Here is a 23,198-nt window from a genome sequence, read left to right as displayed (position 1 = left end):
AGAGGCGACGGGTCCATCGCTCTTTCTTTAATTTTTAATCCTTTGTACATAGTTCTGTAAATAGCTGTAATTTAGTTTAAATATATAAAAAAATATTATGGCACTATAAAGTGCCGAAAGATAGGTGAACCCAGCATTTAGTCATTTTTCACCCGTCTAATGACCTCTACGAAGACTGGAACTCTACATACTAAAATTATTCATTACGATATAGGTATCTGTTAAAGAAGAATGGCAATGCTATTGTATAAATGATAATGGAATAGCTTTCGAACGCTTTGAAGCTCGATGTTCCATTTTCTCTGCTTTAGCAGAGGACAATTAATTCTTTTTAATAAAACTACTTATTACCAGAAGAAACAAGTCATTTGGGAAGCTTATTGACTCATGGTGTAGTATAGTGCAATGAACCTAACAATCCGAAAAGCCATCCGACTTATCCTTACATATATTTTAAATCCTGATGTGTGGTGCAAATCGGATTAATTAAACTGCGATAAATTTATAATAATATAGATAAGCTTATCAGGTAAAAAAAGCAGATCGAAGTTGTATAAAAATATATTTTTTTAATTACATTTATTTGATATTTACAACTACAAGTGATGTATTAAGAAAATATGTTCGTTTATCATGAATTATCATTTGAGGCTCTTGTAGGAGAAGTTGCCCAGTGGGAACAATCCTTCACACTGATATCTTGTTCAGTCTTTACACAATGAGAAGGTCTCGGGGCCACTTTCGCTTCAATCGTCTTATAGGATTTTCAGGTAGGGTTGGAAGTGATAAATTTCGTACGAATAGATTACTGTATGTGTTCAGTGATTGATGAAATTTTTTCTATCGGTTTTTGATGAGTTCATGTACAAACGGGATGTGTAGGTCTTTATGAATAGTGTAATTTGAAACATAAAAAGGAGCATTTATAATTTGACGGAGAATTTTAGATTGGATTGATTGGAGACGCTGGGAATTGGATCCTTGGTTGAGTCCACACTTCACAACCGTACGCCCAGAGAGGTCTAATCATTGTCTTGAAAATTAAAAGTTTATTTTCAAGGACTAATTTTGATCGTGAGTCGAGTAGTCCTTTTAACAATTTATTCGGTTTGTTTCCTGTCTTTTCAGTCTTGTATGGGAATTCCAAGTCAGTCGTTTATCCATGAAAAGTCCAAGATAACGCACAAGGTCAGTAGTAGGCAATGGAATTCTATTTATACTCACCACAGGACAGACATTTTTACGTAAGGTAAAATTGATCTGTGTGCTTTTTGTTAGGTTTACCTTTATTTTTCACTTTGTGAATTATATTGTTAATTCATTCAGGTGTTGTTGTAAGTGTTGAGTGTTAATTGAAGGGTCCGAATTGCGTGTAAGAATCGCTGTATCATCAGCGAATGTGTGTGTCGAAATGTTAACATGTGTAGGAATATCTGCAGTGTATATGGAAAATAGAAAAGGGCCAAGTATGCTTCCCTGAGGAACACCCGCCCCTATGCGTATATAAGGTGAGAATTCCGTTCCCTGACGGACTATAACATCCATCCGTCAGATAAGATCTCAGTATAAGATAGTACGTATGAGGGAGGATGTTCCTCAGTTTCCAAAGCAAGCCCGAATGCCAGACTCGATCGAAGGCCTGTTCTAAATCAAGAAAGACACCCAATCAATGCTGTTTTTGTTCGAGGGAAGAGACTATATTGTCAGCAACACGATGTAATTGTTGAGTTGTCTAGTGAAATGTGCGGAACCCAAACTGATGATCTGGAATAATATTGGAATTTTCAGTTATTGGCAGTAATCGTCGGAGAAGTAGTTTTTCTAGTATTTTGGGATGGGTAGAAAGGAGACTAATGCGTCGATAGGAATTTGGAAGATCAGAAGGTTTATTTGACTTATGAATCATTTTAATTATAGAGAACTTCCATTGCAATGGAAAATACGTGGTCCTGAGTACAGCGTTGTATAGGTATGTTTAGTATAGTAAGCCTCTGTAGGGCAAATTTTGTAATATTTTGTAATATTTGTTTTCTAATTAGATCATAACCTGGAGCTTTTCGTGAAGGTAGTTGTTTAATAGTGTGTCGTATAAAAATATAAATAAGAAACTTACATATTTAACTTTCGTGCAGTCTGCTGCTTAAAAATTTGATTATGGAGAAAAAATAAAAAATAAATCGGAATATACGGACAAGGTTTTTACCCCAACGGTGACCTAAAACCGGAAAGCACGTCTCAGAGTATTACACCCCCTGGATCTTTCCTTCAACCCTCTCATTCCATCAATGTAAGATCGAAGTAATTTTGGTATGACCTAGAATCCAAGAATTCAGTTTTTTAAATTTCTTTAAAAAAAATATTTTTTTCAGAATGGTCCTTTGTCTAACCTTTACAATGGAAGGAAATTATTTGGGTTTTTATAAAAAACAAAACGTGTAGAATTATCAAAATTTTACCAAATTATAATAATTAAATATAATATACAATATTATAATTGTAAATACGATTTCACAGTAGGGTTTAATGTATTATTATTATTAAATCAGGTACCTTTCATTTTAAAGAAGGTTAAAAAAACCTACCCAAACTGTATGAATTATTGTCATGAAACAATGAATGTTGTGGTTGAAAAATTATAGAAAAAAATCTTGCCAAAAGGTAGCGATTTACTTTGAAAATTGTGTACAATCTTTTAACATTATTTCTTTCTAAAATCAGGAAAGAAACTAATTCTTTTCGTTCAATAATAATATCAATTCAAAAACGTCGTTTTCATAATAATGTTAAATATTTATCTATCACAAACCTAAATTGTCATAAACAGGAAAATATGTAAATTTGTTGAAATTGTACAACATCGTTCTTGCTGTTATACAATAAATAACAAGAGCAATAATGTCGTTTTGGTTCTAAGAAATGAATTCTTTCAGCTAGACCCAATCGCACTCTCACTCTTTCTTAAAAACTTTCTTTCTTATTTACATACTGTTCACTTAAGTAGGGTGTTCGATTTTCTTCCGTTATATATTATAAACAATTGACAGTCGATTGCTTATTGAATATTCTTGTAGTACACATTCACGCTTATAAATACAATCTCATGAAACTCTTAAAACAAATAAACCTGTCACCTCACTTAATAACATTGACTACAATAAAAATCTATATGTTTAAAAACGACAACAGTTTTTTCCCAAATCTGAAAGGGGGACCCAAGATTTCATGCCTGGTACAGTTTTCATATCGGGTGGCATTTATTTTAAGCTAATATAAAGAAGATTAAGGATTTAAGTCTACGGAATAGATTAGTGTAAAAATGATTCTAAAGCTTAAGCCATCATTGGTCTTAATCGGCTTTCCTGCACGTTCTTAGTTTTCCGGAGATAACTTTTTAACTAAGCAAACGACCTCTTTATAATAAATTAGTAAAAAAATAAATATTTTAAAGTAAAATTAGATTGCTTTGTAGCATATTTTGTCCTTTCTTGTTTGTAAGGATAAAGGCAGACAAACTAACATTGCAACACGAGAGCTCACACATAAATAGGATTTATTAATTTATGTCTATCATTTTTAAACATACAATGAGTATTTTGACCGTCTTATTTTACACCTTCATTATCGTTAATTTTGTTCAACATTATCTCTTCGTATTGTTTGATACAATATTACATGTACGGCGAAAATTTAACTTGATTGAAATGCCATTCAAAATTTTTACACATAGGTACGTTAATAGAAAGATTAAAAAAAACTTTATTTTAATGTTTTGTAATAATATTTAATCGGTCTTTACGCATTATTTAAAAAAAAAAGATTTATATAATGATAATAGACACACGTTAACGATCTTCAAACTATTTCATTGCTAAACAAACCTGTTCAAGAATATTATAGGTAGGTTTTAGATTACATTTTGTGAATAGTTGGTCCTGATTAGACAAAATGTTTGGATTTTTTTAATACCAACAATTTCTAAAATGGCAGAAATTATCCGTATAAAGAGCCTTGATGGAAATCTTTTGATGAAATTGTATTTTTTCATCATATTTTTCACATTTTTTTAACTTTTCTGTATCTTGCTTGTTTTTCAATTACTGATTCTGTTCTGAACACATTTTAAGCAACAAACATGCGTTAAACAAACAAATGCCTAACCTTAAAAAGGTGTACGAAAATAGCACATTGCAACACAGGCTAGGTAAACACCGACCGAGCTATTTTGAAGCGGGCTATTAATTCAAAAATAGCACACTTTCGTCCCAAACCTTCTCGACTGTAACACATATTATATTAATCCATATTTGTTTAGTAGCCGTAATTGATCATTTTAATTATTCCAATTAATCAATCTTATTATCTAAATTCACTAATTTCGTGGTCCGCTTGACCAATTAATATATTACAATTAATTAAGGTTTTTTTTAGTTGAAATAAAAAAGTCAATGACACGAGCGGGATTCGAACCCACGATCTTCGGCTAGATACGCCGCTGCTCTACCACTTGAGCTATCGTGACCTCGATCCATTCGGACACCAACTTCCTATCTCAACCCACCTTTTGAGTTTTCCCTCCTTTTTGCCATTTTTCAAATGTCGTGTAATCGGATTGGATTCTCGGCGACAAATGAAATGGCCACGGAGAGCTTTAGTGAAGTATACTTAATTTTAATTCATTAAATTCACTAAGATTTTTGGTCGAGAGGATAAGAATAAGTAATTGGAATAATTAATATGGTCAATTATGGCCACTAAACAAATATGGATTAATTTAATAAATAAAAGAAGTAATTACTTCACGAATAGCTCCCTGTGGCCGAATCCTGATTACACGGCATTTGAAAAAAAAAAAAAGATTGAAAATTCGAAAGGTTGTAGGTTGAAATGGGAAGTTGGTGACCAAGGGGATCCAAGTCTCAATAGCTCAAATGGTTAGAGCCGCGGCGTAATGAGCCGAAGATCGTGGGTTCAAATCCCGCTCATGTCACTAATTTTTCATATCAACCAAATTCCTTAGCTGATAAGAATAATTAATTGGAACATTATATTACGTTGTCAATAAAAAAATATGTTTTTATATAAATTTTACTACAGATAGAATCACAGCAGATACTAAAAGGATGTAATAAAAACCCATTAACGTTTTTTTTTACCAGTCTATTTGAAAATTTAAGCCTGTGATGGCAATGTCTTGACAAAGAGGAGCGTTGAATTAGTTGAGAATAGAAAATCAGGTTTATAAATATTTCAAGAGCGAGGGGCAATCTTTGTCTCTACTGTTATCGGTTTAGAAATTGCTGCTAAATCATTGATCCCGATACCGAGGGGTGTACGTTATATCAAAAAGGCTCGGAAAGGTTTCCTCCCCTTTCTACAAACATTTGGGAATCGACAGGAGGCTTTTTCTTCGTCTTTTCAAAGCTTCTACAACTTTTATCAATGGGGTAGAACAGGGGTGGGGGCTGATAAATTCTTCTATCGACTGACCGGATACGAATCAGATCAACATTCTAATGCACACATTTAACTGAAAATTAACCAACAATAAACAGCAACTTTGGGTTTAGTTTATATCTAAAATTTACACTAGATTTTAAACCATTAACAAGGTTAAGATTTGTATATAATTTAAAAAATATTTATATATATATATATATATATATATATATATATATATATAACGATAATACGAATGCCAACGATTTAATATAATTCTATGTCAATATATCTTCAACAACCGTTATAGCAATGATGTGGATTGACAATATTAGATCCAACCTTTATTACTTTTACAATTACAGAAATAGCCATTGAAAAGTTTCGAATCACCACAATTTGTTAACAATTTCTACAGTAATTGATTAACAACAAAATTGAATAATTTTCAAAGTAATTGATAATAATAAATTAATTGTTTGTTCTGGTTTTTTAAGTTTTGATGAAGTTCTTTAAAGGTGTCTATGGAATCAGGTATATTTGCTAATTTATAAAGGTATATATAAGCAAACTATTAGTATATTATGTTTATACTCAACAATTAAATTGAACTTATTAGGTCAATAGTTCGTCGTGAATAAATGTAGGTTTAGCCTATTAAAGGATATGGGGACTGAGGTGGACGATTAGTTCAAGCGTCCTATTCGTATTTGCCATCTAGCGATGCTGAGTTCGAATCCCGACAAGACCATGGGCTTTTAATTATTATATTATTTTGTCAAAAGCGTTGAATGTTGTCGTACACGACACCCAATGGCTAGTGACAAGCGATACCAATCGATATGAGTAAAGTATCAAGTATTTTCTTTCGATATCGAGTACTTTTGGTATCGAATATTGTCATTCGATACAAGTACTGTATCGAACACTTTTTGTAGTATCGGAAAATATACTCAAATAGATTTTTCGTCGAGTGTTCAAGTCATATTGAATTTTTATTTACCGTTCGAAACCTACCTCTCATCAAACTGGGAACTGACTAGTTACTGTTAAGAGCGCCTACTAGCGGCAAATATCAACAAAGTTAATCTAAATTTTCAATTGGTGGTTTGTAACCACTTTCAATTTCAGTAATTTCTTACGAAATGCTTTTGTGTTTGCCTTCCTTCTCGTAGGTAGATATCTAATCACGTTTCCACCCAAAAGTAAGGCATGAGGTTATTTTACTAAGAAAACTGAACCGTTGGCATCTTGTAAACTCTGGGGAATACAGTGGGAATAAGTCTTATCTTTCAAACATTTGAAAACCAAACCCTCGTCGATCGATTTTCTCAAAACTCGATAACGATAAAATTGAAATATCAATTATCTTGAAATGTGTTGGCAGCTTTTCTTTGTTCTTACCTACGTACTCACTATATGAAAAAATACTTAAAAATGAAAAAACAACAAAAAAACTGCAATTTCTTGATTATTTTAACGCATGAGCGTATTTAAACTAAAGTTCACAATAGTAAGTTGATCATTTACAATATAAATAAACGAAAAAGTACTCACAGGAGTAAGTACTCGTTAGTATTGAATAATTTCTGTCGATACTTGAGTAGTATCGAATATTTCTTTCGATACCAGTAACGAGTACTGGTCCGAATATTTTCTGGTATCGCACGTCAGTACCAATGACAATAAACCCGTTGTACGATAATTCCTCCTGCTGATAGATATTGCTTTTCATTTTGTGTTAAGCTAGCGGTTTACGAATCTACTATTGGTTTATCATGAAAGTATTGATCTCTATTGCTCGATTAGGTTATAATAATATTTGTCTTTGTTGTTAGAGGCAAATGAAGAATTTGTTGTTGTTAAATTTGTCAGCGTATTTATCGCTATTGTAGATTAGGGCAGAATATTTATCTCTATTGTCAGGGGTTACTGAAGAATTTGTTTGCATTGTTGAATCTTGGGAAAAGGTTGCCAATGTTGAATATGTTTTAGTTTTACATGCCAGGTGAGATATTATTTCAATAGAAATTGTTAGTCCCAAAATTTTTGAGTATTAAACAATTTGACCTATTAGTTTTTAATTTGATGTTAGTGGGTCCTACTTGAATTACGTTTTGTCCTTAGTTGGTTGTTTTAGACGTTAGAGAATTGTTTCCTATCACAATTGTAATCAATAATTAATCAAAGGAAGTCTCGTACTTATTTTTTAATGCCTTTATATTTAGTTGGTTCTAATAATTTTTCAAGCGCTTTTGATTAAGGAAATAACATTTGTTGTATTATTTACGATTAAGGGGAATGGTAGGAAGGGACCAAGCAGGATAACGACCAGCTAAAAGAAATGGTCGAGTCCGGTCCCTCCCAAGCATTAGAGAGAGGGTGGCATGGGGTAAGTGCCACGACAATTGCTGGCAATTTAAGAAAGAACGCCTACTTTTTGTCTTATTAAGTTATTTTTACAAAAATTGTTGATTTCAATTTAACAATTCAGCTTATAATAGCCTTGGTAAGAGGAAGTGGTTTATGAATTTGCATAATTTTTACGTTAAAATTTATAAAAATTAAATTATGAGCACCACGATTTATTGAAGTTTTTAAAAGGAAAATAACTTTTTACTTCACAATTATTTCCTTCGAATTGCCCTTTGTATCAGGTCTTGACACACCGGTTGCTTGTTAGTTGATCACTTTCTAGCCGAGGAAAAATAACGTTCACAACACGGTGTAAAAAAGAGCAAAATGCAATGAATTGGAAATGGGAATGTTATTTGTCAGCAAGGTATTTGTTGAAGATGGTTGACTGAAGAGCGATTTAGAAAGGGCGTGGTTTAGAATCGGAGAATCTTGTGACCCCTTTCCTATTGGGAAGATTGATTGAGCTAACAGAAATCGGATCAAAAAATTCCACTCGCATCATATATGACACTGATTTTGACACGTCATTTTTTTTGGTTTTGATTGATACTTTCACCCTTCACTTTGCCTTTGATCATAGCATTCACTCTCGACTTCCCCGAACATATATCTACTTTTAACCGCTGGAAAAGTGCTTAGAAAGTAGGTTACTGGATATGATTTAGCTTTTCATCACCCTTGATAAAGTGAATAAACATGACGTAAAGATGATGTAAACTTCAAAAGCCTCTCATGCTTTTTCATTATTCTGCGTTATTATCTTTCTTTTTTAAACTTTATTCTTTCTATAAAAGTAACTTCACTTTTTAATATACAAAATTTTTATATTTTTAAAGTTTAAAACAAAATTGTTGAAGCCACAAAATTTGCTACGGATATAGGTTAAATTACCCTAAATTTTTAACCATTTTTGTGTCTAAAAGGAAGCCATTGACATTGCAAATCTCAAAGATAATTAATACACAATTAAACAAAATTTTATTAAAAATTACTATTAAATAACATTCATTTGTTCAATACATCCACAATAAATTTATTTTCATGTTATAACCCCTCTTTGTGGTACGTTCAAATACCATTTATGTTCAAAACAAACAACCTTTCAAATCCCAGCATTCAGAAGCATTCCTAAAACAGGAACGTACCATTGTCAAGAAATGTTTTTTCATAGCTGGAAATTGCATAAGGTGAGTAAAGCAACATTTCAATTTATGTGAATGTTTGTGTGTAAAACCAAAGCATTTAGTGAATTTTGTGTTCTTAAAATATGTCTTTATTCCAGTTTCATTTAATGCCAAGTCTAAGTTAATTAAGTCTAATTTTTCAGGACCGTACCCAATTTCTAATTTGATTAAGGTTTTCGTAAAAATATTCACTTTTTTGTCTTTTTCCCCATTGTTTTAACATAAAAATTTCATTTACATTAAACAGACAAGTTTAAGTATAAATATCTTTGAGAACAAATCTGTTCGAGGGATACCATCACAAAATGGACATTTCAGCATCAAGTTAAAGGGCAACAAAGGTTAAACTATTTATATATTCATTCATAAATAATGGAATTGATACACTAACAATTGAAGAATACACAAATAATGTACATACTACAGTAATAAAAATATTCATTAAAATGAACAGTTTATGGAATCAAAATGGTATTTGTTCAAAATGTTTTGGTTATTTGTTTTTATTATCCAAGCGCAGTGCGCTGGCCAACTTCCAGGAAGGTCCCATGTGTATCTTTACTCGAACCAATTTACCAGGGTTTTCTCATCCTCATATCTCTGCTTCCTCTTAAGTTGAGCTTTTGAAATGTGAAACATGCATTAAGCCAAGGTCGCTTAGGATATGGTAAAATTTTTAGCATTTAATATTCAGCCTGCATGGAAGGGGAGGATTTAAAAATTTTTGTTACAAACTTACTCACTGATCATCAAAATTATAAGGTACTTCCCGAATAGCTAAAAGCGTGAAATTCTGTAAAATTGTAGGTTTTATATAGAGAATAAAGGAAATAATCTGATCATTGCAATTTTCTCAAGATGGCCGCTTTAGGGGAGAGGGAGTAGTCTCATCATCAAAATTTTAGAGTATTCCTTTGTAAATATAAATATGATATTTCTTTAAAATGCAGGTCTTACAAGTATACGTAAGAATCTGAAAATTGCAATTTTCTAACAATTAGTGCCGCTTTAGACGGAGAGGGGGTAGTCTCGTCGAAATTATAAGGTCCCGTATAGGTAGAAACGTGAAATTGGATACAAAAGTGTCTTGCACCAAAACCAAGAAGATCATCGATGCTGAAGAGTCTACCAATATAATGATACCTAAACTGTGGACAAGTCCGTTGATTTTTAGTCCATAACCTGAGTACTCAAAAGAAAAGATAAAAGTTGCAGACTCCGTACCAAAAAGGTCATCCTATCAAAGTAGTAGTAACTACGTTGTGGCCAACCACATTTCATACCTACTTTTATGAGCAACTATGTTCTTTTAGTTTTATTGCGTAACACTGGAGGAGAAATGTTTCAATTTCTCAAATTTCAATGAGAAATGAAGAGTCTGGTACTTTTTTTCATCTGAGTCTTCTACCTCCCCTTCACCACTCCCTTTCCAGTGTGAACAAACCATCATGTTTTACATTGTAGGCTATTTTTTTGGGAGGTTTGGAACATGGATTTGTTTGCACTGTTAGGTTTTGTTGGGCCATTTTTCTCTTTGTGAACTTAGACTTAGTAGACAAATTTGGAAATTCATAAACATTCATATTTATCAATTGGCACTCTAATTCTTCCAAGTTTAGTTTAAACCGATAAACTTTATTAGTCTGTTAATTAAACTATAATATAACAATGGTATATAATTTTATGCAAAGTGTGGTTGTTGATATGAAAAGATTAATGTCTCGAGCCAGACTCGAACCCACGACATTGGGCTCAATACGCCGCTGCTCCAAAAAAAAAAAAATAAAAAAAAAAAAAAAAAAAATATATATAATAATTAGTTGAAGGCCTAATACTTCACTAACAGTTTCCCGTGACCTCTTTAAGTTCGTCGAGAATCCAGAAACGAGCACGTTCTTTGTGAGGCAAAAAAGAGGGGAATTTGTAGGTTGTAGTTCGAGTCCCGCTCGTGACACTAATCTTTTCAACTCAACCACACTTTACATACGATTATTATAAATCACTGATGTACACACACTCTGGTACAGCAATAGCACCAATTTGAAAAAAAAAACCGTGCTATTATATAGTATTAAAACCGGTTTTTTGGTTATTTGATTAAAGTGTAATGATTTTCTCTCATATTTCCTAATGGTAATTATTGTTAAAATGTAACTACGTAAAAATTACTACACGGTATTATTGTAAAAACAACAACAAAACAGTTTAAATTTTAATTATTCACATCCTTTGTCTTGTTTTTACAGCAGAGGGAGCATGACTTTTCTTATGTCTTTTTTAGACGAATGTTATAGCATGCGTTACAATAAAATTTGGGACGTGGTGACTCAGCAGAGTTCCTAAGTCGAGCTTTATGCAGGTATTCACCCGTATATTTCAGTAATTTTCAAATAAGGAATACCATGGGAGTGAACATGAAGGCCTCCGGCATACTTTCAGTCCTTTTGTTGTCCCACTTGGCGATGTTTATACTCGCGCTGAGACGGAAATGTCATAAATATTTCATGGCCTAAATTCGGATGAACCCAAGAGATATGGAGGGATAGTGTAAAGGGAAAACAGAAAAGGTAGTATAATCTCAAGGGAACGGTTTGACTCAATGTAAGCTAGTCTCGTGTAAGAATCCATGCCTAATATCGCTTTGTAAATTCCTCTTTAATTCGAATAAATAAATATATTTTATCAATAATTGCACAATGTTTTAGTTTATTTGGCTTTTATAATTTTTTAACGTTTTTTGAAATGCCCTTAGCCTTGAAGAACGCAAATTCAGTTGCAGTTGTTACTGCTAAGCTTTGGACATATTTTAATGTCATCATCAGAGCAAAACTATCTTAAATATGTCTAAAGATTGACATATTTAAGTTTATTACAGTCGATCTCAAATTTCCTTGAAGACCGACTCAGTCCTAACATTGCTAGGGGCTTGTACATGTTAACAACTACCTTGTGCGTTATTATTAATAATTCATAAATTTATCTCCTCATAATTATAAACAAGGAAAAAGGAACGTAAATTTTGATAATAAAAAGTTTGACGTTGTTAAATTAAATAATGGCACAGACTTAATTCAAGATAATTTCTAATAAAAGGCAAGCTTCTAACTATTCATCAGGTCGAATTGAAAAGAAAAATCAACAAATTAGTGAATAACTTTGTTTCGAAAAATATCATTACCAAGAATAAAAGATTACATAATAAGGAGAGAAAATTCCGATACTACTTTTCTAATCAAACAAGAGTGATTTTATGAGCTGAAAACAAAAATGAAAGGGCGACTCAAATATTCTGATTAGGAGAGTTATTATACAACATTTCATAATCTGAAAGCTACATCTTTTAAAAAAGGAAATGTATTTTTTCTGTAATTAATCTGCGTTAAGAATGCCTTTGACAAGTCTGTCAGGGTTTTCTCGGCGATTTATTTCCTTTCCTCTCACTCCCCCTCTGGAAAATAAGGCGGGCGTCTTGAAGTGGACGGCGATAAATCGTGTCAACTTTGCCAATGTTCTTTTTAAGACTATTTTATTACTATGAAAAAAGAGTTGAAAATAATTTCTTGCCCCAGCGGAGATTTAGTTAGCTGGCTGCCCGGAAGTATCGAGACTTTTGGAATGTCGGTTTATATAGTTTTATAGATAAATTTACGACGCAATTTAAGAATATTTGCGCTATTCCTCAGCACAGTTAGGATCTCTATCATAAAGAGTTTAGTTGGTTTCTAACCATACGGAATTACAACATAAATGCATAACATGGGGGGGGGGACAAAAACTGGTAAAACGTAAAAGGATATTTCTTGAAGGAAACGACTTCCAACAAGAGTTGGTAACGTACAGTTTTTAAAAAATATGAAAGTAGACAAAAATTACTTCGATAATGAATTACACAGGAATAATCTGGATCTCGGTATGGTCTGGATAAAAAAACAAATTCTATTGTTTTCTGCCAAGCTTCCGATCTATTTTGTCATCATCAACGGAATCACAACATAAATGCTTAACATGGGGAGGGGGGACAAAAACTGGAAAAATACATAAGGATATTCCTTAAAGGAAACGACTTCCAACGAGAGTTGGTAACGTATAGTTTTGAAAAAATATGAAAGTAGACAAAAATTACTTCGATAATGAATTACACAGGAATAATCTGGATCTCGGTATGTTCTAGATGAAAACACAAATTCTATTGTTTTCGGCCAAGCTTCTGATCTATTTTGAGGTCATCATCGGGGCAAAACAATCTTAAATATGTCTACTAATTGACATAATTAAGTTTCTACTAGATTTCAAATATCTTAGAAGATAGACTCAGTCCCAACATGTAACACTGTTGCAAACGTAGTGTTCACTTGTTCACCATATTCATAATCAACAGCAGAACAGGAATTTGAACGTTCCTTAAATATAGGAGTATAGAACCCTGATTTTTTCTCTCAACTATTAAGAAAAATAAAAAAGTCAAGCAGGGATATCCGTAGATTAAATTTAGTACCAAATGAAGAAGATACGTAACTTTAAAATGTCAATTCGTACATATCTTTAAGATAGTTTCCCCTGATGATGAATTCAAAATAGGTCGAACGCTTAGTAATAATTAATAAAGATTAAAAATAACAATTAATTCCATTAGATTTCGTGGTCCGATTGATTTCTTTCAATTAATTAATCTTTATGTAAGGTATTGGTTGAAATAAAAAAGCCAGTGTCACGAGCGGGATTCGAACTCACGACCTTCGGCTAAACATGCCGCTGCTCTACCACTTGATCTATCATGACTTCGATCCACTCGGACACCACCTTCCCATCTCAACCCACCTTTCGAATTTTCCCTCCTTTTTATAAATTGCCATTTTTGATAACAATTATTTTTTTCCCAGAACATACCGAGATTATTCGTGTGTAAAAAAGTGGTCGATACATTTAAACTTGGAATAATAAATTACAACATATATACTTTATTTTTGGCTTTATTGTTCCTTTGTTTATTGTTCGTTGTTAAAAATTCAAATCTTTGATATGAATAAAAATGCCTAGAGATGATAAGACTGAATAACAAAAAGTATAGCATTTTTGAAATAAAGTGCTGATTAGAAGTAGCTTGATTTGTTTTGTGAATCTTAAAAGAACTGCCAGATTTTGCAAAGCATCGCTGTAAAATGATAAACCTTGAGTAAAAGGAAGTTTCGTAAAAGTTATGTCATACAATATTAATGAACCATACGATATTTTCCATAAGATGAAATCTTTATCCATTTGATCCTTGACGGTGGGAAAGTGTGAAGAGAAATTAACGAACTTACCCGGAACCTACTTCATCACATATTCAGAATATTCTCTGAACTAATTTACATTCAAATCAGGTGCTTCTATCTGGAAAGAGGTTGGATCCTCTCCAGTTTCGTTTATGGTTTACCTATTTTTGCCACACCCACGATACATATACATGAAGTGATTAAACACAACCCGCGTCTGTTATGCGATTTTTAATAAGCGAATGTAAATCTTTGTTTGAGAGCCTTGAGTTTTAGCATAACTGTGTATTCTAAAGATATTTTCATGGATGGTGCAACATACTAAAACAGTGTAATAACAAATTATCCATAATAAAGCTACTAAAACTGAAATATATAATACGAAAATTTGTGCTGACAAGTTACTGATTTTTTCCCTGCAGGTTGTCGAGGACTGGAAGTATATTTCGATGGTTTTGGACAAGTTTTTCCTGTGGGTTTTCTCTCTGGCTTGCATTGTCGGCACAGTGGCGATAATTTTCCAGGCTCCGTCGCTCTACGACAAAAGGATTCCGATTGACGGCACTACGTCCGGAATTTCATTCGGGAAAGGAATTCAGCAGGTACCGACCGAGTTCATTCAACACCACGAGCTATAATTTTCTAAAAATCCTATGTACTAAAAAAAATCAAAGAATGAAAACCTTTGAAAAAGATTCTTTTATAAACGAGATTGTTATACTTTTGTCTAATTGTTAAGGTTATGAAAGTTCTCACTCAAATGTTGAACTAACTATGCAGTATTAGTAGACATAAATTTAAAATTGATATAGTTGTATATGAGTTTTAACAAATTAGCAAATTAGAAAAAATCTTTCAGGTTTGTCAATATGACTGTCATAGATTTTAACAGACAAAAACTAAAGATTATATGGGGTCCAGTAATTCTCGGATTCTTTTTCCTAATCACTCTAAATTTTCTTTAATATCTCTTAAAATAATGGTCCTATTACGGTTGGTTTACCTAGTTTAATAAAAAAGTGTATATAAAAAACATTAAAATTTTGGGCCAAACTTTTCAAAAACATTTTTGAGCGCTTCCGGTGCTCAAAATTGCAAATCATTTAACCAAACGATGAAAAAAAACATTAATTAAAAAAATGGATTTTTTTAACGTCATATTTGCTCGTCCCTCCTAATAATTGAAAATACATATATTATCTTTCATACAAATAACAATGATATCTGACAAATAACAATGTGATATTATATATGCTTTTCAAAATTTGTAAAATTGACGTATGTAAGTTATAAACATTTATTCTTTAATGTTAACCAATAAGTACAATTATCAATAAAAACACTAATTTTAAGCATAGATATACTAGTGATAATTAATATTAATTTTATAGATTAATAAATATATTAGTCCAGTTAAAATTTAAAAATTTAAAATAGTATCATATTCAATTTTGATTAAAAATTGTAATGATTTAATCGATATAACAATTATAATACGACACTATCTTTTCCCCTGAACACGTGGTAAATTATTCTAGAAAATTGTATAATTTAACATATGATGTATTAAGGTAATGCAGTTTGTTGTAGAAATGATTTAAAAAGTATGTATGCTGATTAAAATAATATATACAATGTTATAAAAATTATTAAACAAGTTTAATTTATAATGTTGTTTAAAATTATTGTTTTATTGTGTCAAGGTGTCAAACTTTGAGCTATTTAATTATAAATTTAATTTTTGTAATGTTTTAAATTATATAAAATACCTATAGAAATTCTATTGTTTCTAGTTGTTGACAATGCATGACATGCATGTTTTGAGCATAAAATCAAATAATATTGTATATAAATTTAAATGTGTAGAGATTAGTGACCGTTAATCGATATCTGAATAACTATAAATTTAAAGATGAATGTAGATTTTTTAACCAATAAACAGGGTACTTCCCCCAACAATTTGTCCAGTCAATTTCCTTCTTTAGAGTGAAAAAACAGCAAATTATTGAATGAATAACTTTCTGAAGTACAGTTAATGTCAATTTTTGGATCAAATTAGTAAAAAAACATGTTTAAAAAATTGTTTCGTATAGCTTTTTGAAGTTCAATATACCTACATTTGTTGGATCAAACATATGTTTTAAAAAATAGGTTCCTTTATTTATTTATTGACATAACGTCAGATTGAAAAGTTAACGTGATATTATTTAGAAATAAAAATAAAAATAGGAGTTGTTCGTTATGAAATAAAAAAATCATAGAATGTACTAGTATCTTAATATAGTAGAATATCGCAAAATAGGTTTTCTAATAACCCGAAATTTTCTATAATGTAAAAGATGATCTTTTTCGGAAAAGTGGCTTTGTCTCACACAAAAAAGTTTCTTCGCTGCCATTGCTTTTTTTAATCGAAAAAGAGTTCTGTTCGTTAAATTGAATAAATATTAAGTCATATACTGGACTCTTTTAGACCAGTGGCGCTGGGACAAATCTGTAAAATTCAAACATTGGAAAATCTTATAACAACTCAAAAATTAACTACACCGTTGCAAAATGTGGTAGTGATTTTTGAATTTCTCAAAAACAACGTCAATTGATAAGCTTTCGATTGGTAGGTTTGGTAAACTACATCGTTATTTTCTTTCATCAAAGTGTGTGGTAGATCACAGTGTGTATTATAAGAAAATCAAGGTTTTAAAAGAAGGGAGGTTATTTAAATCGTATTGATGATAGAAATTTTTATTACATGAAATACTGAAATCTACGGATTAAAATTGAAATAATTTAATAATTATACGAGCCCCAGCACTCTACTGCAGCAAGTTCTCAAAGTGTATTCCACTTTTCCTCATCAATTGTCTTTGACTTTTCCTTTTTCACACATCTAACAATAAAACAATCACATATTTTAAGCTTCATTCGCATTGTATATTATACGCCTTTGTTGAAGGACTGGTGGTCTACAAGTCAATTCTTTTCTCGATAAAGAAAAACAATCCATATTCAAAACTCTTGAGCTGTTTCACTCGTCATAAATTTGTATGTTTTGGGTTACATAAATTGTACATAAATTTACAATCGTAACTTATGCAACGTATGATTGCCTATGAGAAAACATGGATTTTCTAGATTCAAAGTACACAATTGCAATGATTGACTATGGGACTGAAAAATGTAAATTTGTAGCAAAATGTATATTTTATATTAGCAGGGAAACAAACACGAATTACATATTTTCTAAACATTTTTATACAAAACTTTACAAAATGCTAAAACAAATAGAAAAAGTGGCTCGTTTGGCGTGAATAACGGTACGTCACGTTTTGGGGATTGGTCAGGCTTTATTTATAAATGTCCGAGTCAATAGCAATATTTAAGGAGGCTTTGTTATGTAAATATTTGTAGTAGAAAAATTCTTAAAGTGGATCTCTAGCTTACATCAGTTTCGTATTCCGGTCACGGTTCCCATATAATCAACGAGGATAAGTGGAGCGTCCAATCCCAAACGAACAACCCTTTCCGACGATGCAACCCCCGTATTCTACGATCCCCGAATACTAACTGATCTATATAATTGCAATAAAATAACTGGCAGTATTTAACACCCATCGTAAGAAACTTGAAAGGAGAAAACCCCAGTCTTCCAATTGTAGTTAGTCAAGAAATCCTTTAAATTTTCGTATCTCGGTCTTCTCCTTGTGAATATATTCGCCAACTACGTTAATCATCATAAAAAACATAGGTAAAAACATATTGTTTTCTCTGGATTTTTATATTTTAGATATTTATGTCTAATATATAATTTTTAAATTTTCAATGATAAAAAAGTCAACATTTATAATGGAATTAAGAATTAAAAATATTTTTGCAATTTAACAGATTTAACATACAAAGCAATGTGTAGTGTTTAGTGACCGTTAGTTAATGATTATTTGGAGATCGTGAGATGCGGTCTGATGTGACGTAGGTTTTAGAAAAACATTTCCTTTATCGTGCCAACGTTTCTATCTTTACTGAAATCATCTTCAGGGCCTGGGATTAAAAAACATTGTTGCTAAGAGAGTAAAGCAACCCATTCTTTCCCATTGTCGGCTCCTTTTACCTCAAAGCAGGCATCTCCTCATATAAAAATGTTTTTCTGTCCCTACTTCCCTCTCTACCCCGAACTCCTTTCTACATAATTAACCTCACTATCTACAACGACCTCAACATACTTGTTAACGATGTGATTCATTCCCGATTCCCAAAGTTTCACACCAACCACTCGATCTATGTTTACCCTCCTTAGGCCCTATCTACACATTCCCATCCCGAGAACCCGCCATGAGTTAATCGCCCCGGAGTGAGGGTCAGCTGGATGTAAGGAAATATAATCCGATCAACTTCAGGGGGTGAAATGGTAGATATCAACCCTCCATCCTAAGATCTTCCAGGTAAATTTTTACTCTTCGGGTTGAGATATTATATCATGATTATCCCAGTAGTCAACTAAGTAAATGCTGATTTAAACTATTCAGCATCAAATCACCATTTCAACAGCAGATCTCCGAACTAGTCACGTGTCTGACTTGTACTGAACATATATTTTGAAAGTTCTATATTAAATAAAATTCACTAGTTTTCGTGGTCAGCTTTACCAATTAATATCTTTCAATTAATGAAGGTTTTTAGTTGAGATAAAAAAGTCATTGTCCGAGCGGGATTCGAACCCATGATCTTCGGCTAGATACGCTGCTGCTCTACCACTTGAGCTGTCGTGACCTCGATCCACTCGGACACTAACTTCCTATCTCAACCTCATCTTTTGAATTTTCCATCCTTTTTTATGTTTTTAAAATGTCGTGAAATCTATTTGATTCTCGGCGACAAATGAAATGGCCACGGAGAGCTTTAATGAAGGTATACTTCATTTTAACTTATTAAATTCACTAGTTTTCGTGGTCCGCTTGACCAATTAATATCTTTCAATTAATTAAATAAAATATTTCTCAAATTGAAATCCTACTTATGCATTTTTTTAACCTTTCCTATAATTTTTATAAGTATGCCAAGTATACAAAAGACAAATTAAAAATGAACATGTTTTTTAAAAGTATTAATTATGTAGACGATAAGTTTAAAAGTTGTACAAAGAATTGTTCGGACGTAGTTAACCAGTTTAATCTTGGTGACGTCACATTTGATGAAACGCTCTGAAAAGACAACGGCGACCATATTGAATTTTCACTCTTATCTATATCCTAGTCGTTCCGACTTCTATTCTTAAATTTTTCCGTAAGTATTTTAATTTTTCTTCTTTAATTAGTTTTATTATTTTAATAATCTTTATTTTAAAATATCGGGAGAAGGCTTGTTTCATTATTTAGTGTAAAAAATAAACAATTATTTAACTAGAAGTGGGACTTTTTAGGCAAGTGGTCATGCCTTCTTACAATGAAAATCATACTTTCAGGGAAAATGTGGATAATTAGAAGGAATAATAACTTAAAAAACTCATTGAGCATGTCGTTTTAAAGTACAGTAATATGAAATACCATAAAGTACATATACACAAAAATATGTATGAAAAGCTGAAATATAATGTATAAAACCTTTAAACTTAATTTTAATATTTTAAGTTAAAATGGTACAATTTTTATCAATTTAAACGGTTTTTATGTACATGTTTTAATTTAAGGAGTTCACGATGGCTCCATATAAAGGTAAAGGTTTCTGCGGTTCATGCTGGTGACCTTTTACCACATATCAGAATTAATTATATTTATAGAAATTCCCCTTCTAGCAAATAACTTTTCACTGGTATATTTTAATTATACAAAGATAATTTTGATGTTTACCAACTGCTCTTATGTTTTAATGTAATTTACAATTCCTTTAAAGTCAGTAGGTTTTGTTTTAATTATGTAATAGTCGTGCCCTTTCATACCATAAACAACAATAAAATTAATAATATAATTTATAGATGGATGTTGTTGCATAATTTTTATTTTTTATATACATTGTGATTTTCATTCTCTTCTCGATGATTCGCTATGTTGAAGTTCAATCAGGGGAGTCATGACTACCTCTTGTTTCTATTTAATAAACTCATTGAAAAAAAAATTTTGATGTAGTACTGGTGATTCAGTTTTCTGTCTAATATCCTAGCTGCATGATGTATGATTTCGAGTTATGATTCTAAAATATTGGTGAGACAAGTTTCTTTACAATTCATAAATGCATGATGTGTGATGGTCAACAATGTCTATAATTTAAAAAAATTATTTTGAAAGGATGGTTTGACTCTCCTACAATGGTAATATGAGTTTGTAGCGATAATATGGTAAATTGATCATCTGGATATAACAAAGTTGTTGTTTTCTGGATTAGGGATGCAGTCATAAAGAAGAGAGCATTTGTACCAAGCATTCTACCTTTATTTAGACTTCTTCAGACAGGGCTTCATTACATTGCCTCAAATAAAATGAAGAACACTCTGCATCAAGGTATGGTCTTGAAGTCTTGATCAAGACTATACCATCCAGAGTGTTCGTAAGTGGAAAAAAAGTGATAGACACTTCTAATACTGAAAACAAATAAAATGGCTAAGATAAGACATTATTCAAAAACCTATTTTACATATTGTTCAGAATCCTCTAGCTCTGGGTTGCAATCAGTGTTGTAAAATGATAACTGATTTACAACCCAGAGCTAGAGGATTCTGAACAATGTGAAAAATAGGTTTTTGAATAATGTTTTATCTTAGACATTTTATTTCTGACAATGTAATAAAGCCCGGAAAAATAATAAATGGAAGTCGAAAGCTTGGCAAAAAGTTACAACACTCTTAGCAATGGCCGCATCCTTGATCTAGAAAATAAGATGGTGATACGAGTTTGTAAGTAGAACTATCCTTATCAACCATTAAATTTACACGCAATTCTTTGCAACCATTTTTTATTGAGTAATAAATATAATAGGGAATGCATGTCTGATTGATAAACCCAGTTAAATGGAAGACATTTACTTTCAATTTTTTTTTCAATTTTTACAGTGTTGACACTTTTTCTTTTTTTTTCTCCAATTCAACTAAAAACTTGATGGTGGGTAATAAATTTTTAATTAATGTGCAAATGAAGTGCACTATCAGCACCCATCTAATTATCAATTTTATTAATATATTTTATTATAAATGTAATTTATACAATGTTAATATTTAATATTTTGTTACTCTTGTGCTTTTAAAAATTCATGAAAAAATATTCATTGTAGCATAAGTGGTAAGAACTATATTTTAAAAATGGGGATTCATTGGTGTAGTTGAAATGATGAAATTGGAATTCTTTCTTACATTAACATTGAACTTTATATCGTTTAATTTGTCCATAAAGCTGCATTCCCAAGTTCTTAAAAGAGTTGTAAATTATTCCAGACAATGTCACTTGCACGTTCAGCGCTCAGATTGGCCAGTAGTAGTCGACAGTTTACAACATCAGGAGCAGTCCGTGCGGAGTCCGGCAAAGTCCACCCTGGCTACCAACGAATAAAGCCATTACAGGAACGTTTCATCATTGAGGATGGCATTCCTGTCTACGTTAAAGGAGGTGCTATAGATAACGTTCTTACCAAACTTACTGTGGTACTGTGTATTGGAGCTATGGCATGCGAACTCAAGTATATCTATGAAACCTTCATTAAAGTTTAATTTTAAAAAACAGGAATCATCTACTAGACAGTATGTGTAGTATGTAATGATGCATTCTATTTGTATTTTTGTTTGAGATTGTACTATAATAAATCAGAGCATTGCAAATAAAATAGTGAAAACATTGCTGTTTTTTTCTTAGTTTTTACTTTTCCCTCTATACAACTGTTTTTATTTATTTATTTTTTTAAATGAAAAAATTATGTTATAAATTTGTATGAAATGTACTTTTAAAAAGAAATTTATTATTTTTGATTTGGTGTTCTGATATAAAGGATACAAAATGATGTTTGTCATTGTTTGAATGACATTTATAAGCTAATCCGAGTTAAATATTATTTTCAGTATGTCACCACGATCAGCTAGTATTTATCATAAACTGTAAGTTGAAAAATTATTAACTAATAAGTGCCCAAAATTTATTTTGACACAGTAAACTGAAGATGTGTTTTACTAAATTCATATAATTAATTTATAAATGATTATTTGGAGATAGTGAGGTGCGGTCTGGTGGGACGTAGGTTTTAGAAAAACATTTTCTTTATCGTGCCAACGTTTCGATCTTTATTGAGATCATCTTCAGGGCTCAAAGTGTTTGTTTTCCGTGTAGGTGTGTCATTCTTGTGTGTCGTGTTGAGAGTGCCAGTGAGATATTGCTGTTTTACACTATTCAAATATGTATGTTTCTTAGCGACCGGTTGTTTCATAATTTGTTGAAATCGTGAGGAGCGGATAAGAATGGGGTATTTTAGAAAAACACCTTTTTTTGCCGATGGTTCGACCTTTCTTCGGGCCATCTTCAGGGCCTGGGGAAATTATAAAACATGTTTATTGAAAAAAATACAATTTAAGATGTAAATATAAATTTTGAAACAAGTATTTCATACTCATATAAAGTGTGGTCCAATTCTTTTTGTGTCATATTGGTTTTGTGTGAAAGAGTTGTGAAACGTGAATTTCTGCTGTTTTTATATAACTGTGACGTATATAAAACGCGGAGACGCGGTAAATCTTGGAAAATTTCTTTGATCGTAGGCGGTTTTATTTAACTTAAAGGATGTCGAGAATGGGGATTTTCTGGATTGGATTCAATATTGGTAAGGAAATTAATTATTAAGAACGATAAACGAAGGAAAGGGAAAAATAAAATTAACGTTCAAAATATATTATTTGATTTAAGATGTTTGGCTACGGCTGAGTTTGCATGTATCTGTTCTCTAA

General features: G+C 31.7%; 1 protein-coding gene and 1 long non-coding RNA gene across 3 annotated transcripts in view; both read left to right on the top strand.

Annotated features, from left to right (window-relative positions):
- LOC106663897 (acetylcholine receptor subunit beta-like 2) overlaps window positions 1-15,129 on the top strand; it is a 47,336-nt gene extending 32,207 nt beyond the window's left edge. For both annotated transcript variants that reach the window (XM_014389129.2, XM_014389128.2), the window contains exon 11: window positions 14,716-15,129. In XM_014389129.2, coding sequence (XP_014244615.1) covers window positions 14,716-14,931 — 216 coding nt within the window. In that variant the 3' untranslated portion in view covers window positions 14,932-15,129. The remainder of the gene's footprint in view (window positions 1-14,715) is intronic.
- A 4,393-nt stretch (window positions 15,130-19,522) lies between these two features.
- Window positions 19,523-22,103, top strand: LOC106663808. The gene is made up of 2 exons (XR_001340090.2): window positions 19,523-19,567; window positions 21,705-22,103. It is a non-coding gene; the product is annotated as an uncharacterized LOC106663808 (long non-coding RNA).
- The last annotated feature ends 1,095 nt before the right edge of the window (window positions 22,104-23,198 follow it).

The sequence above is a fragment of the Cimex lectularius genome, unplaced genomic scaffold (genome assembly GCF_000648675.2).
Source record: "Cimex lectularius strain Harlan isolate CLEC.00 unplaced genomic scaffold, Clec_2.1 scaffold7, whole genome shotgun sequence".
In the NCBI taxonomy this organism is placed as follows: Eukaryota; Metazoa; Arthropoda; class Insecta; order Hemiptera; family Cimicidae; genus Cimex; species Cimex lectularius.
This window is presented reverse-complemented; position numbering and strand designations above follow the sequence as displayed.